The sequence below is a fragment of the Antrostomus carolinensis genome, unplaced genomic scaffold (assembly GCF_000700745.2).
Source record: "Antrostomus carolinensis isolate BGI_N321 unplaced genomic scaffold, ASM70074v2 scaffold52331, whole genome shotgun sequence".
NCBI classification, from domain to species: domain Eukaryota; kingdom Metazoa; phylum Chordata; class Aves; order Caprimulgiformes; family Caprimulgidae; genus Antrostomus; species Antrostomus carolinensis.
The window spans coordinates 7778-22171 of record NW_010295907.1 but is presented as its reverse complement, the minus strand read 5'-3'; the positions used below and the strand labels follow the sequence as shown (position 1 = coordinate 22171).

The following is a 14394-nucleotide window of genomic DNA, read 5'->3' as shown; positions in this document are numbered from 1 at the left end:
ATTTCTATAAAATGTTTTTAGACTTAAGACACTGGTAAGAGACAGCTTTTTCACAGGGCAACCAGAATGGGGAGGAATAGGATGAACTTCACGGTTTGGGAAGTTAAGACATTGAAAGTGAAGAGCGTGGCAGCACACTGCTCAGGAGGTGCCAGTGTTAAAAGTGGGAAGGGCAACTTTAACACAGACTTGTGAATGAGCATAGCAGTTTGTTTCTTAGAGCAAATACCCTTTCCTTTCATCACTATTCAGTGACTAAGCATGGACTTGTACCTCAGCTATGTCTGCATTTGCTCTGGCCTGGAGTACCTGACACCTTTTGAAAAGGTGTTTTGCTGTTCATTGCCTTTATGAATTCAAGAGGTGTAGAACTTGTTGCTGCAGCAGACTGTGGAAGCTACAAGTATATAGCTGATTAATAAAAGGGAGGAGACAAAATTAATGGAAACTAAATCCATCAGTAGCTATTGCAGGTACACAGCCTGCAGCTGTGGAGGTCTACTAAAGAAAAAAAACCAAACAAAAATCCCAACAACCCCCAAACTAACAAATAGTAACTGTGAGAAGACAAGAGCATGTAAACTGTGGAAGGATCGCTGTCTACATGCCCCCTTTCTCTAAGCAAGTCTGATATCCAGCCACCAGATTAGCAGTGCTATTCAACTCAAAGTGTACAGAGGGGTTTCTGGTACTCGCAGAGCTGAGCTGCAGCACACACTGTTACTAATCTCAGAAAGGTCAAAACACTTTTCTGATAAAAGGTTTTGGTCATTTACCAACCTAAGCAGACAAAAAAAAAAAAAAAAAAAAAAAGGGCAATTGTGAGCTGTCATCTAAACTCTTAGATTGCTCGGGTGTTCTCAAGAGAATTCCCTTATGAAAGTCCAGAAGGTCTGAGGGAAACTGAAGAGAATTATCATTTAATACCAGCAGCCTGTCTAGAAGACGTTAAGATTGTGCCTTTCCTTGAAAGAGGCATTTTAGAATATCAAACCACAAAGCAGAGGTCATGCAGCGCTACAGAATGAGGCCTTCTGGGGCAGTGTCAACCTCAGGAGGTACCTAGATCCTACACATGCATTTCAGCTGACCTACAAAGCTTGGTCAATATCCGACTCCGTGACCTGCGAAGTCAGCTCTGAGAAAGAAAGTACGGGGATATCAAAACAGCATCCATCAAGTGAGTGAGACCACCAGATTCAGCCTCCAAGTGCCAAGCAGGCTCTGGCTCGAGCAGTGCAGAAGCATGCTCCTGCCCTCTCCTTCCCATGCAAGTCAGAGCGAGTTTCCCAGAAAGGAACCAAACAATTTTTTATTTTTATTTTTTTTAAGCTAAATGCTTTTAATAGAAAACAAAATACAAAATAACTCTTTCCAGAAAGCAGAAATATTTAATCTCTCCAAATGACAAACTAGAACGTGCCTTTTCTGCAGATCCTTGTTGTAAATGCTGATGATTTATCTCACAAAGTGTTCATGAAACTGATATTGCAACATTTTGAGAAAAATCCAACACTGGCAGAGCTGCCTCTGTGTATGCACAATAATTTAGTAATACTATTTTTTCCCATGTCACTTCGTATGTTTCTCTCCCCATCTCCCCCTCTCTCTAGACTGCCAACTTCCATTTAGGGAAATATTTCTGTGAGGTGCAGTGGTGGACTGACATGCCCTGTTTCCATGAGGAGTCCAAACTTAGCCACTTCAGTCCTGTTGTGCCCTCCCTCCAGACAAGGCAAGTTGTTTATTACCCTTAAAGACACCACTCTACCCCCACTGTCCTCCCATCCTCAAAACACAGTGCAACCACATTCAGAAAGATTCCTAATTAATGGAACATAAATACAAATATCACAGCTAGTACCAGGATCCAAACCCAAATGACAATGCAGAGATGGGCCCCAACTGAGGTCAGATTTTGATTCCCTTCTTAAAAAGAAAGATGGTATTTTCTACTTAGCCAGTCCAAAATATTCCAGAAGTGCTATAGGGAGCTGCAATATTTAGGACCACTATCACTGTAGAGAATACATAAACTTCTTTTAATAGAAGGGTCTTAAAATGCTGGTCCTCTGCAATATCAGGAAAACAAAAGCAAAACAAAAAAAGCACTGGGCCAGTAGTTCTCCACACACTCAAGCCTCAGTTAACAGTAGGTAAGATGTGCCCATCAATCAATGCAGGATATTTAAGTGCAGGTCAGCAGCTTATCTGGTTGGCAGTTTCACTTGTCTGGACCAGGCTTTCGGCTTCCCCAAGCTACTGGATTTCCTCCCCTTTTCCCCATCCCTACAAGTACAGAATTAGAATGTATACATGTTTGCATCACTCCTTTTTTCCTCATTCCGTTCAACAGCACAGGCCTTTTTGTGGCCAAGACAATTTAAAGCATTTGCATCACTCTGAACATGCCTTTCAAGGGGGCAGAGGAAGAAAAAAAAGTGTTTCACAGTCAGTAATCTCAGCTTGCAGTGGACTCTGGCATTCAATGCACCCACCCACTTCCCTAAGGAAAAAAAACCAAAACAACAACAACAAAAAAGTTAATGTTCCTGATTTTCTTGTGCAATTCCAGTCACTAGAAGAAGATTACAGGCCATAAACTGTACGCTCAGTACATTATTCATCTGTCCGGTATAGACACCAACCAGTTCACTGGAAGACCCATCTGCAGGGGCGTTGCAGTAAGTGTTCCGAATGTCCCAGACCCGGACCGAATTGTCCATCGACGCCGAAGCAATTAGGCTGCTGTCGGGACTGAAAGTAAGGCTGGTTATGTTGTCCGTGTGCCCCCTCAGCTCTTTGTAAAGAGTTCCTGACGCCAAGTCCCACAGCTTCAGCCGCTGGTCTTCACCTGCTGAGGCCAAGTACTTACCGTTGGGAGAAAAGGCGAGCGCCAGCACGGGGCCGCGGTGCCCGGTGAAAAGACGCACCGAGTTGCCTTGCTGAGTGCTCCACAAGCGCACAGTTTTGTCTGTGGAGCCCGTCGCTAAGTAGTTGGAATTGGGGTGGAACTTGACACAGTCTACGTCCGCCAAATGGCCCGCGTATATTCGCAGCGGGTACGTCCGATCAAAGGACCAGAGCCTTGCAGTGCGATCGTGGGAACCGCTGGCAAAGTACAGGCTGCAGGGGCTAATGTCCAAATCCCAGACAGGATAGGCATGTCCTTGGTACAACACAGTGTTTGTAAAACTTCCGAGGTCCCAGTATCTGATGGACATGTCCTCGGAACAAGACAAGAGTCCCGAACTGTCTGAAAGGAACCTCGTGCTATACACAGGTCCGCAGTGTCCTCTCAGGATCTTCATTTCTGTGCCTGCGCTCTCATCCTCTTCCTCCTAGTTTGGGAGGAGAAAAAAAAAACAAGAAAGGAAAGCTTGTTTATCTGTTCAACAAACACAGGAACCACCATGAGGAAAACAGGCGGGTGTTAATACAGAAGTTATTTTAGACCTGGCGCATTCTGTGCAACGCAGACAAAAACACTGCCAGCGCATTTGCTTTGTCTAAGTTAATGCTGAAAGAGATGACGAGGTAAGACTTTATGTAAAGGTTTTATCTTCATTTTGGGTAGCCTCATGCTCACTCCAGAAGGCACCTTAACCCGGGACTGTATGCAAATAGGGGGAAAAAAAGAAATATTTAATGACATTTTTCCACTTGCTAAAAACAGATGCTTATTCCCTATCCGCTCTCTACTAAACTTTTGGCTAAGATGTTGAAACAGATCTTGGCATCTGCTCTTTTGGTGTGGTCATTATTGGAAGTGAATCTCACAACAGAGAAAAACACACACAGATGTCTTGAACAAAAAGCAGGAGATGGAAAGACAAAGCATATTTGACAAGCTGTCTGCTGGACATTCCTTCCTAGTCCCACGTGTGAACAGAAACTCAGTAATGCTGTAACATCTATTTCTCCATGCATGCTTCATCCAAATTCTTTCACAAACTCACCCTTCAAGAGCAGCAAATGTATGCAGCTTATTTAGGTCAAAGGATCTATTCTAGGTTAGGAGAAGATGAATAATCACAAAAAGGATGTCACTGGAAGCCTTTTTATCCTTAATTCTCCAATTCAAGTACCAGGGCAGACAGTCAACAAGTAAAGGCTTCCACGTTTAAAGACTGTTCAGTGAGCTGTGCTAATGGAATCTCCCAATGGAGGGTAAGAGTGTCTGAAAGTCTACTCAAGTAGCACCTCTCAACACTCAAAGGCTACAGACTGCACAAGTTCCAACAAATCTCAACTCCAAAGAGTGTCCTTGCCTGACAAGCTAGGGTCTCACTGATGGTACAAGACAACCACGGCTTGGGGTGCACCTGTGTAGTAGCCTGAGACCACCCTTCCTCAGGGGGGTCAGGCAGACACTTCCTCAGTACTGGATCAGTAACACTCATCCACGGACAATCTCTGCACATCAAATTCAACACAACACTCTTTTGTTTGTGAGCAGCTCCTTTAACTTTTATCATTGCAAACTGGCCTGTTTACTGCTGAAGGAGCACTTCCTGCCCTGAGAGGAAACCCAGTTCCCCAGGGCTGCTGGACTTGCTGATGACCAGCAGTCAGCGCAGTCAGTGAGTGGTGAGCGGCTCTCTTGGCTGACACGACATCTCCCACCCCTCTGACCTCAGGACCCACAGATGGTTTTGCTCCAGACTTTGCAATAGCCCTGAAAGCCCTTCTCCTCTGGTCATTTCAAATCTCATGTCAGAGGGTTAGCTAGCCCACTGCCTTTCCCCATCTCAGCTGCACATTTAAGTGGTAGGCAGCAAGCCGTGTTTAGCAATGCTAATTCTCTTCAGAGTACTCGGTGCCCATGGGAGTTTTATGATCTGGCTGGGAGCCAACTTCATCTCTACTATGGAGGTGAGGCAGAGAGAAACTGCAGGCTCTAGCATGCAAAGCCCCATTCTTATTCAAATTGCTTTTTCTACCTGGGATAGAGCATTGCTTGCTGGAATCCACAGCATCTCTAGGCTATGTTACCACATTAAAGGAGAGAGGCTGATACCTGCAGCACATTAATTATGACCATAAGATTCCTGACAAGTTACCAGTGGAAGCCCATTCAAGTTACCTGTATTGTACTTTAGTTTTTGTAAATTCTGCACGTCCAGGTACTTGATTTTATGCCCTCAAATTCATAGAGGGCTACTCGGGCTGTCTGCAAGCACATATTATTTTGCTTTACAAGCACCTACTCTTCTTCTCTTGTATTACAGTAGCAGCTTATTTGAAAATGCCTACTGAAGCATTCAAAACTACCCTCCTATACAGTCACAGGTAGCAAATCTTCTCTTTTACTTCTGTTTGACACCCACTTAGCATAACAACGGCACGCTGCTGTTACAGCTCACCAAAAGTGGTATACCTCATGAAATTTCTCCATTTCCTCCCTATCCGAGTTAGTCTGCTGACCAGATTGTTAGCAAAGTGCAGCCACTACCTAACTGCCTTCCAGGACCAAGCTTCATTTCTTTGTCAGATGAAGCACTCCCTTCCTTGCATCCCACAGCTACTACCATGTAGGTTAGCATTTACAGCAGCTATAGAAAGGCTGCAACCTGTGTTATAAATCAGCAGGGAGGTGAGGAATCCGTCTTCACAGTATTTTTTCAGGATTCCAATTTCACACACTGAGTATTTTTCCTGGATATAACATACCACTGCGCACTACCCAGATATCCATTAGCACCTTCTGAAGTGGCTGCTGCTGCAGGTTAGCATGAACAGTTTACATTTCCTTGGAATAGACACGAAATTTAAGTTATATAAACCTCTTTTAATCAATAACCTACACACCACACGCTAAAAAGCTACCTTTTATTATTTTTACTATCCCATTTTGAAAAGAACTATCGAAACAGATTTTAAGGAATAGAACTGAAAAACCTACCAACACTACTAAAACAAGCTAAAAAAAAAATTACTCTTCAACAGTGAACAGGAAACCTTCTTAAGCAAGTACAAGACTCCCAAAAATTGTATTATTAAAAAACTGAAAAGAATAAAAATGTTGGCATGTTTTCTTACACAGGATACCTTCCAAATGATAGACCTATGGACAAACTGCCCAACTCCTCAGCTATTACTTAAATTCGTAATGGATTTTGCATGACAGTCATCTGGACCCAGAAAAATGTACTGCCAAGGCATCTAACCTTGTGAGCAGCAAACATTATCTAGCTGACAAAAATTATTTTGATCTTCCACCCAGCGTAAGCCTCAAGGGAACGAGTGAGTCTCAAAAAGCAACAATGATAACCTCAAAAAAAAACCAAACCAAAAAACCACCTCGCCTCCTCCTTTCTTCTAACTAGCAACAGGCTTCCCTGGGTGTCGTCATCTCTCTCATCCTGCGCTGCTCTTAAGATGTCAAAAGGGAAGATGCCACCCATCTGTGGAAACACACACTTTCAGACCTCTGTATTTTCATAAACAGAAGCATCTATTTGCTTGCAGCAAATCAGAAACCAAGCTGAAGATTAATTATTTCAGGCACTACTATGTAAAAACAGTATCCAAAGCTAATTACACAATAGAGAAATCAACCAAAACAAACAAAATAAAGAAACCTTACATAACTCAGCCAAGTTTAACATCCTCTCAAGTTATTCTGTAGAACTCACTGAAGTAATGTCAAAGCACATTCAGAATTTTTGTTCTTTGTCAAAGTTTTCATCAGATTTATGGCTGTGAATTGTTGCTGATCACACTTCAGTGACAGTCTGAAACGCAGCCCCTGTTCTACACTGAGCTGCATTAGCCATGACTGCAGCCAGTCAGGGTGGTCTTGTTTGGTCTGTCTTGGTACCTGTGGCTTCCACTCCTGAGGTACCCAAGCAGGAGCTGGTCTGCTCCCACCTGCGACCTCGCACGTGCCCGTGTTTCTTCACTGAGGGCTCCCAGATACCGGGATTTACTTCTGTTGTAATCCATAGTCTTTCCTTTGCATTTGGGACACACGACCAGCAGCGCATTTAGGCTGGTAACTTTAAACTCCTGGTCAGGTCATTATTTGTTTTGTCAATAATGAAGTTATTCAAGGCAATGATGACTTTGATCTGTGCTGGTCTTTGACCAGTTTTTGGTTTTAGACCTGTGCATAAATACTGCAGGATGTGCAAAATATTAAATAGCCAACGAGAGCCATTTTTACACAAGCTTCCACAGCAGTTTCGTGATACACTCACGATATGAAAGTATGTGCCCACGTGCCAAAAAAAAGCTAGCACACACTCCTGATAACCTGGCAGTATCTCACTGTTCCACAGTCTGGAGCCAAAGGAGGTGAACTACTGATTTCCCAGAGAACTTCTCCCCTCTCACAGGTTATTGACATTTGGTTTCCACGACAGGCAATACACACAGTCACATGTCCTATGAACTCTTGCAGCTTATAATGAAAACAAGCCCATAGCTCCATCTTGGGCTAGTCTGACCCACTCACCTGCTCACTCGGCAGAAGGGGTTAACCTGGGAAGCAGTGAGCATGCTGCTGTGCTATCTCACCTGGATGCCTGCCTCTAGTTCTCAAGCTGACTAACAAAACAATCCCTAACCACAGATCTCTGTGTACAGAAAGCTCTCTGCACTCTTCCAAAATAAACAGAACCGTGCCACTAGGTATTTTTTATGAGATGAAGAAAAAACAGTGGAAAAAGCGATGTTTCTCCTACTAAATGCTTAAACAGAAGAACAAATGAGGCTTCCCCCGGCCCCTTCAAGAAGGGAGTGATTAAACAAAGTAAGAGTCACAAATTCTGATCTCTATACCAGATAGAAGATGCTACGTGGGCAGCTGTGGCAGGCTGGGGAGGAAGGGTGTGACTAGAAGGGGAAAAAAAAAAAAAAAGTAAACTAGAAGATGCTATCTAGCCTGGCGTGTGAAGGCACACACATCCCTGTCCTTGTCTCCTGCACTCCAGAGTGCAAAGCCTCTGAAATTTCTACACTGCAGATTCCTTAACAGAGACATTTTGCATAATTTTTCCATGCTAACTCTTCACCTCTGGTTAAGGTGATTCCTTAAATACAGCTCAGCACTTAGGCATCCTTCCCTCTTCCTGAGGTCCCAGACCAGCCTCCTTTGGCTCCTTCCTTACTTTGTCTTTATTTTCCTCTTCCTGCGTCCTCTCCCCATCTCTCCACCCTTCTGACTGTTTGTTCTAAGCCACCTTCCTTCTAGTTTTCATTCACCACAGTGTGTTTTTACTGTCCACATCTCCTTGTTTCATCTTCCCATCCATAAGAAGTCTCCATGCTCCTCAGAGAAGGGAGCCTTCTCTAGTCACCTCTCCTTACTGGGCTGCCCGTGTACTGTTATCTGTTCAAGGAAAGCTGGAGGAAGGAGATCAGCACCTAGGACTAGCAAACTATGACCCAAGCACAAACTCATGGCACCTCAGTGCAGCATTTACAGCCACTGTGGGAAAGAACAAGGACGAGAGCAGGCTACAAAATAAGTGTGTCAAGGCAGACAGGTTGTGGAACAGCCGCACAGTCCCCAAAGACATTACTATATACTCCATAATGCATGCTCAAAATAACTTGGCAGAAGGGAGTGGGGGAAAGAAAGGATATCCAGACCTCCTCATCCAGGATGTCACAAGCCAGGCGAATGCGGGACACATCAACGAGATGGGGCTCAGATTTTAACTTCCTGGAGCGCAGGCTCCACAGCTTCACACACGAATTATCGAAGCCAGCAGCGAGCAGCTTGCTATTTGGTGAAATCTCTGCAGTGTTCAGCAACTGCTCTGTGTTATAGAAGGCATAGAAACAGATGGTCGTTAAGGAAGGGGGCCCGTCCTTGACACGTTTAATGCTGTCCTGCAGTAAATCCAGAGCTGCCTCATTCTGCAGAATGGAAGCTGGCACGTCGCTGGGCTCCAGGCCATTGCTCTCGTTGCGCGAGGAGCTCCCACCAGCGTAGAGCTGGTAGTCAGTCCTCTTGGCAGGCTGCACATCCAAGTGTATGTGCAAGGTCAGGACTTTGCACAGGGCATTGTTGTTGTCACTTTGGAGGTAGCGAAGAAGGTAGTTGTAGCTGTCCTCTTGAAGGCGGATGACGTACTTGTTGTCCAGAAAAGCCCGGAGCTTCAAGTTGGACAGGATATCTTGAATAGTCATGGTAGTCTGCAACTGCTCAATGATATCCTTCTGGCTGGCATTCTGCAAGAACATGCCATGGAAGCGGCTGTAAAAACTGTCCACTGTGCTTTTTAGGCCATTCTGGACCATGTTCAGATGGAGGTAGACGAAGAGGGGATACAGAAGAGGCATCACTTCATGGCTGTGCTGAGAATCTGAATCTATATAAAAAAACAGCAACAAACTTAGAATGATTTCTCAATCCACTTTCTACTGGCAATAAAACAGAGCAAGGTCAATTACTGCAAAAAGCCTTGACAGCGGCATCAGAGTGTAAGCAAGAGGAGACTTGTGTTGGCACATCTAAGCGAACCTCTTCTGTCACCTAAAGGGGATACGTGGTACCTATCACGGATCCTAAGAGAGATTTTTTCAAGTCACAGAATTACAGAATTCTCTAGATTGGAAAAGACCTGGTTAGCGAGTCCAATCGCTAACCTCACACTGACAAATCCCCGACTAAACCATGTACCTCCGCACTGTGTCTACACGACTCTTAAATACCTCCAGGGATGGGCCGCCACCACTGCCCTGGGCAACCCCTTCCAATGCCTGATAAGCCAGTGAGGTTATGTTGTCAGAACAAAACGCAGAGATTTCAAAACCCTTTTTAGGCGTGGGCCAGCTATTAAAATACCACCTCAAACTACACGACAACTGAATTTTTCCCCAATGTATTTAAAAAGAAAAACTATGCCCTCTGTTTATTGCAATAAATGTACTTTAAAATTTACTTGTTATATTTAAAATAGCATTTAACACATTTAAGGCAAAATTATTAATACAGCTTGTGTGGGCCTGAACTTTGGTGACTTTTTTTTCCTCTCAGCTTCAACCCTGTCGGCTGGAACTGACTTGTCCCCAGGGGAAAGGAGGCTACAGTTTCCAAAATGTCCTGCAATATGCTGTGCTCTTGTTTTATTTCTGTTCCTGCTCATGTGCACGCTTTCGTGCTCTCTCTCTCTCTCTCTCTCTGCCAAGGCAAATCCCAGCAGTAATTCCTAGCACACAGTGTAACAAACTCCTGATTAGGCTGTGCTGTACCTTGCAGAGACTAATCTGTGCAACAGCTCCACCCCTCCTTCACCAGCTTCTTGGGGCTGTTTCCCTCCCACGGTCAGCCAGCTGCAGGGAGCTGTAAAGCGCAGAGTCCTGCTGCAGAACACTAACTATGGCAGCACAGCTTAGGGCCACAAGAATGAGTTACCAGGGGACCAAACGGGCCAAGTTACTGGAACAAAATAGGCACTGCTGATCCTCAAACAGCATTGCTTCTTTTCAACTTGTTCTTTCCTCCTGCCACTTACCAATGCATATTCTTACCCCCTCCCCCCCATTAGGTTATTTTTCATCTTCTGTTAAGCATTCTTCCAGAATTTCTCCGATCCATTCTGTGCCTCTCTCCCATTTCTATATGAGTAACTAGTGTGTGTGTGGTGCACAGTGTGTACATACATATTTGCATCCTTAGGCACCATTCTCTTTTCTGTCCCACTGAAACTGGGCCAAAACCAGTGAAACCAGTGGTCTGTATGCAGTAAAAGTTCTAAGCAGCCAGCACATGCTCGTGTCTCTGCTGGTGCTCTAGTCCAGAAATGCAACGAGGGGAAGGACCTCACTCTGCAGCAGGGGAAAAAGGGAAGAGATGGGAAGTTGGCAGAAACGAGAACAAAGAAAACGTTCCCCAGGAGCATATGAAGAGAGGTTACAGGAGCTGGGTCTGTCTAGCCTGGTGAAGAATAAGGGGGTATCTAACAGCTGCCTTCAGTACCCAGTGGGACTTTATGGAGGAAAAGGAGCCAGCCTCTTCTCAGAGGTGCTCAGTGAAAGGACAACAGGCGAGCTGCTGTGAGGGAAATTCTCACCAAATCGCTCAGCCCTGCAGCTGGGGCCCAGAGGGGCAGAGCAATCTCCACACTTTTTCATTTTCAAAACCTGGCTGGACAAGGCCCTGAGCAATCTGATCAACCTCTAATCTTGTACTGCTTTGAGCAGCTGGTTGAACTACAGATCTCTAGAGTAATTCCTAAATTATTCAGCGATTCTAGTCCCCTGCCCGATCCTCAGGGCCCCTGTGGGCAGGCATCACAGGAATGGGAAGTGTCCTTGTGGCTGGCTGGCAAGTTACTCCCTTGCAGAAACAGGGGCAGTTCACGTGTGTAAGAAATCAAAACTGAGTAAGAGGGACAAAAAAGACAAAACAGCCAACCTGAACGCCAAAACCATGCCTAGCACTTCCCCCAGCAGTATTTAAGCCAATGAACACAGCAATCACACCTCCCAAAAATCTACTAAACCATAAGGATTTATCTCCAATACTAAAGTGCAATGGTGTTGAACTGCTATAAGTGGCAAGGCTGAGAATTCAGTATTTTCTGCCACTGCCTTCCTGCCTGTCCCCTTACCTTTCCCTTCAACAACTATTAGGAATATTAATCCTCTTGTTATGCACACTGGGATCAAATCTCTACACTGGACACGTAGGGATGAGCTAGATGTGCTCAAAGGTGGAAGGAGTGGCAACCTCACTTTCCTTGGTACTATTCTCTAAAAATCCTACCTGTGTTCTTCTCACATTTGGGACTCAAAGAAATAAGGACATTCCCAGGAGTACCTTTTTAAAAAATTACTTTTAAATTTTTTTTAAAAAAAAAGAAAAATCATTATTGTCTTCTGCACCATACTACAGAATTAGAATTTTTTTACTTTCTGTCATCCAGTCTCAAAGCAGTACAGATACTCCAGTCTCAATACAGATACTCCAGTACAGACACAGTACTCCAGTCTCAAAGCCAGTACAGATAAATTCAGGGGAACAAATTCTCCCTTAAAAAACCTGGACCAACATAAAAATAAGCCAATTATGAATAAAATTAAAAACTCTATACTAGAAGAGAACTATACTCATTTCTAAGCTACTTGCCTTTCTCATTAAGCACTCTAATCTTCCTTCTTGTCCTGTATATGTATGCTCTTGGCTAGAAGGAGAAGATCTACAAAGGCCAAATGCTTGACCAAGAAAGGGCAAACAGTCAACTAGCTACAAAAGCCAAAGGTACTCAGCATTCAAACAACAATAAAAAAGAAAAATTAAATATTTCTAATTGTAGTAACTGAAATCTCAAAACTAGAAATCAAAAGATTGTTACAGACATGATTTTGAATTTTACTGTCCTTTACTCATTGAAATGACAATAACAATTCAGCTACTTTCCTCTTCCTTGCTTCGTGATATTTACCTGTGAGAAAATTGCGTAATCGTCCAAATTGTACTTCATATTGCTGTGGCTCCGCCAGGCAGGGAGCTGCAGACACAACGTTGGCACAACCAGATTCAGATTGGACTGTGAAATAGAGTAAGTAAAAATTAAATAGGGATATAAGGAGTTTTGCATGTGTGTCTGGAAACAAAGCTTCTCATAAAATCCAAGATAATGGAACCATCAAGATAACATTTCGTCTTTCAAACTGTCCAGGGATGATATAGTCCAAAGCATCTAAACATGGCAATAACAACCCAGACAGATTGTGAATAAGAAAGTATACTGACAACCTGGGAAAAAAAAAAAAAAAAAAAAAAAAAAAAAAAAAAAGAAGTAAAAATCTCAGCAACTCACCTGCTCCCCCGAGAATGCATTTTTAAGTTTTCAAATACAGCCTGAAGTTCCCAAGAAATTCAGAGCAACACCATCACAGATCCCTTAACAGTTTTACAAGATACTTGGTGATTTTACTACTATGCACTCAGAAAAGATGAGGAAAGCAATCTACAAATTTCGCCAAGACAGAGTTTCTTTTGCAGCAGGACCCACCAACCATCATGGACAGGAGGTCTGCAGTGACACAACCTCAAGAGTTTCAAATTCCTTGTCCCAGTCATGATAATTTACAACAAATGACAATTATTACCATTTACTAGTCTCCTGAAGGTGGTGGTGAAAACACACTGAATCTCTAAGCAAACACTTAGTAGTTTTTAATCAAAATGTGCTGTCCTCCTCCGTGAGGATTTTAGGTTAAAGGGTAGCTGGTACCTGATCACAAACCCAGTTGTCACAGTTTCCTGAGACAGTGTTGTACTGACTTTCAGAACCAGTATCAACTGTGGTAAACATGGTTCTGAACTATTTAGAAAGGGAACTGGCTTCTCTTTCTCTGGCACCAAACCTTTGCTTTTCTGCTAACCTCAGAATCCGACAGCAGACTTTGTGCAGGTTTACAGATACCCACCAACATACCCTAAGCATATACAAGTGCCAGTGATTGGAAACACAAGTTACAGAATTGTAACTAATATGTTTATTCATTTGCTCTTCTAAGAAGAGCACGGAAGGGCGTGGTGTTTCACTGTTTTCCTTTCCTAATTTTTTTTTCAATTCATAACTATCTTCTCCTCCACAAAACCCACTTTCATTACTCTCACTTTAAACTCCTTCAACTTCTGTCAGTCTCCCCTGCCCCCCACCACTTTCCACCCTCTCTCTCTTTGCCTTCCCACTCCTGACTGATTGCTTTTTGTTCCAGCATTTGGTTCACACACAGAGGCACAACTCTGACAGCCCTAGAAGTCTATAAACAACATCATCAAATGTTCACATGCTAAAGAGAGATAGGACAGCCTCCAGCTCATCTCAATGCTTCTAATTAGAAAGAGATAAGCACATGGTGTACAGGCAGCCTGTCACTATTCTCCCCTCTCACTCTGGTAAGACCTGGGTCTATCTGCCTGGAGCTTAGGGAAGCACAGGAGGTATGTTTACCAACTCTCCAGGGCAAGCTGAATTCAGCTTTGGAAACAGAGAGCTGGGCTGTGATCACCATCTCCTCATGGGAACAAGCAAATACAGATTCCAGCATGGATACCCTATCTTCTCTTAAATCAGTTCAGAAATAAAACAAATATAACCTGTGGAAAGGTACAGATACACTGTGCTTTCTACAGCCTGGCTGCTTCAGAAACTCAAAGCTGTTAAGAACTGGTAAGAGTTGGCAAGAACTCCAGGCTCACATACTGGTACTACTTAACAGCTAAAGTAAAAAACTGCTTTTTGGACTTAAAATGTAATCAATATTCCACATGAGAAAGCAAACTGCATGCACACCCATGTAGTAACTCAAAAATCCTTAGTGACAGTCTTCCATGTCATCCATATTACTCATTGTAAAAGCAAAGAAAAACAGAAATATGAGGGCCTGTCTTTTATGCTGTGTCGCAGGATTACATACAAGGGT

At 43.6% G+C, this 14394-nt stretch overlaps 1 protein-coding gene across 2 annotated transcripts in view; it reads right to left on the bottom strand.

Annotated features, from left to right (window-relative positions):
* Window positions 1-1317: 1317 nt before the first annotated feature.
* Window positions 1318-14394, bottom strand: part of TAF5L (TATA-box binding protein associated factor 5 like) — a 16556-nt gene continuing 3479 nt past the window's right edge. Inside the window, exons 2-4 of one of the 2 annotated variants that reach the window (XM_010178102.2) lie at window positions 12402-12506; window positions 8599-9323; window positions 1318-3341 (exon numbers count right to left, since the gene is read on the bottom strand). In XM_010178102.2, the coding sequence (XP_010176404.1) occupies window positions 2544-3341; window positions 8599-9323; window positions 12402-12506 (1628 nt within the window). In that variant the 3' untranslated portion in view covers window positions 1318-2543. The remainder of the gene's footprint in view (window positions 3342-8598; window positions 9324-12401; window positions 12507-14394) is intronic. The other variant, XM_010178103.2, reaches the window with a different exon arrangement.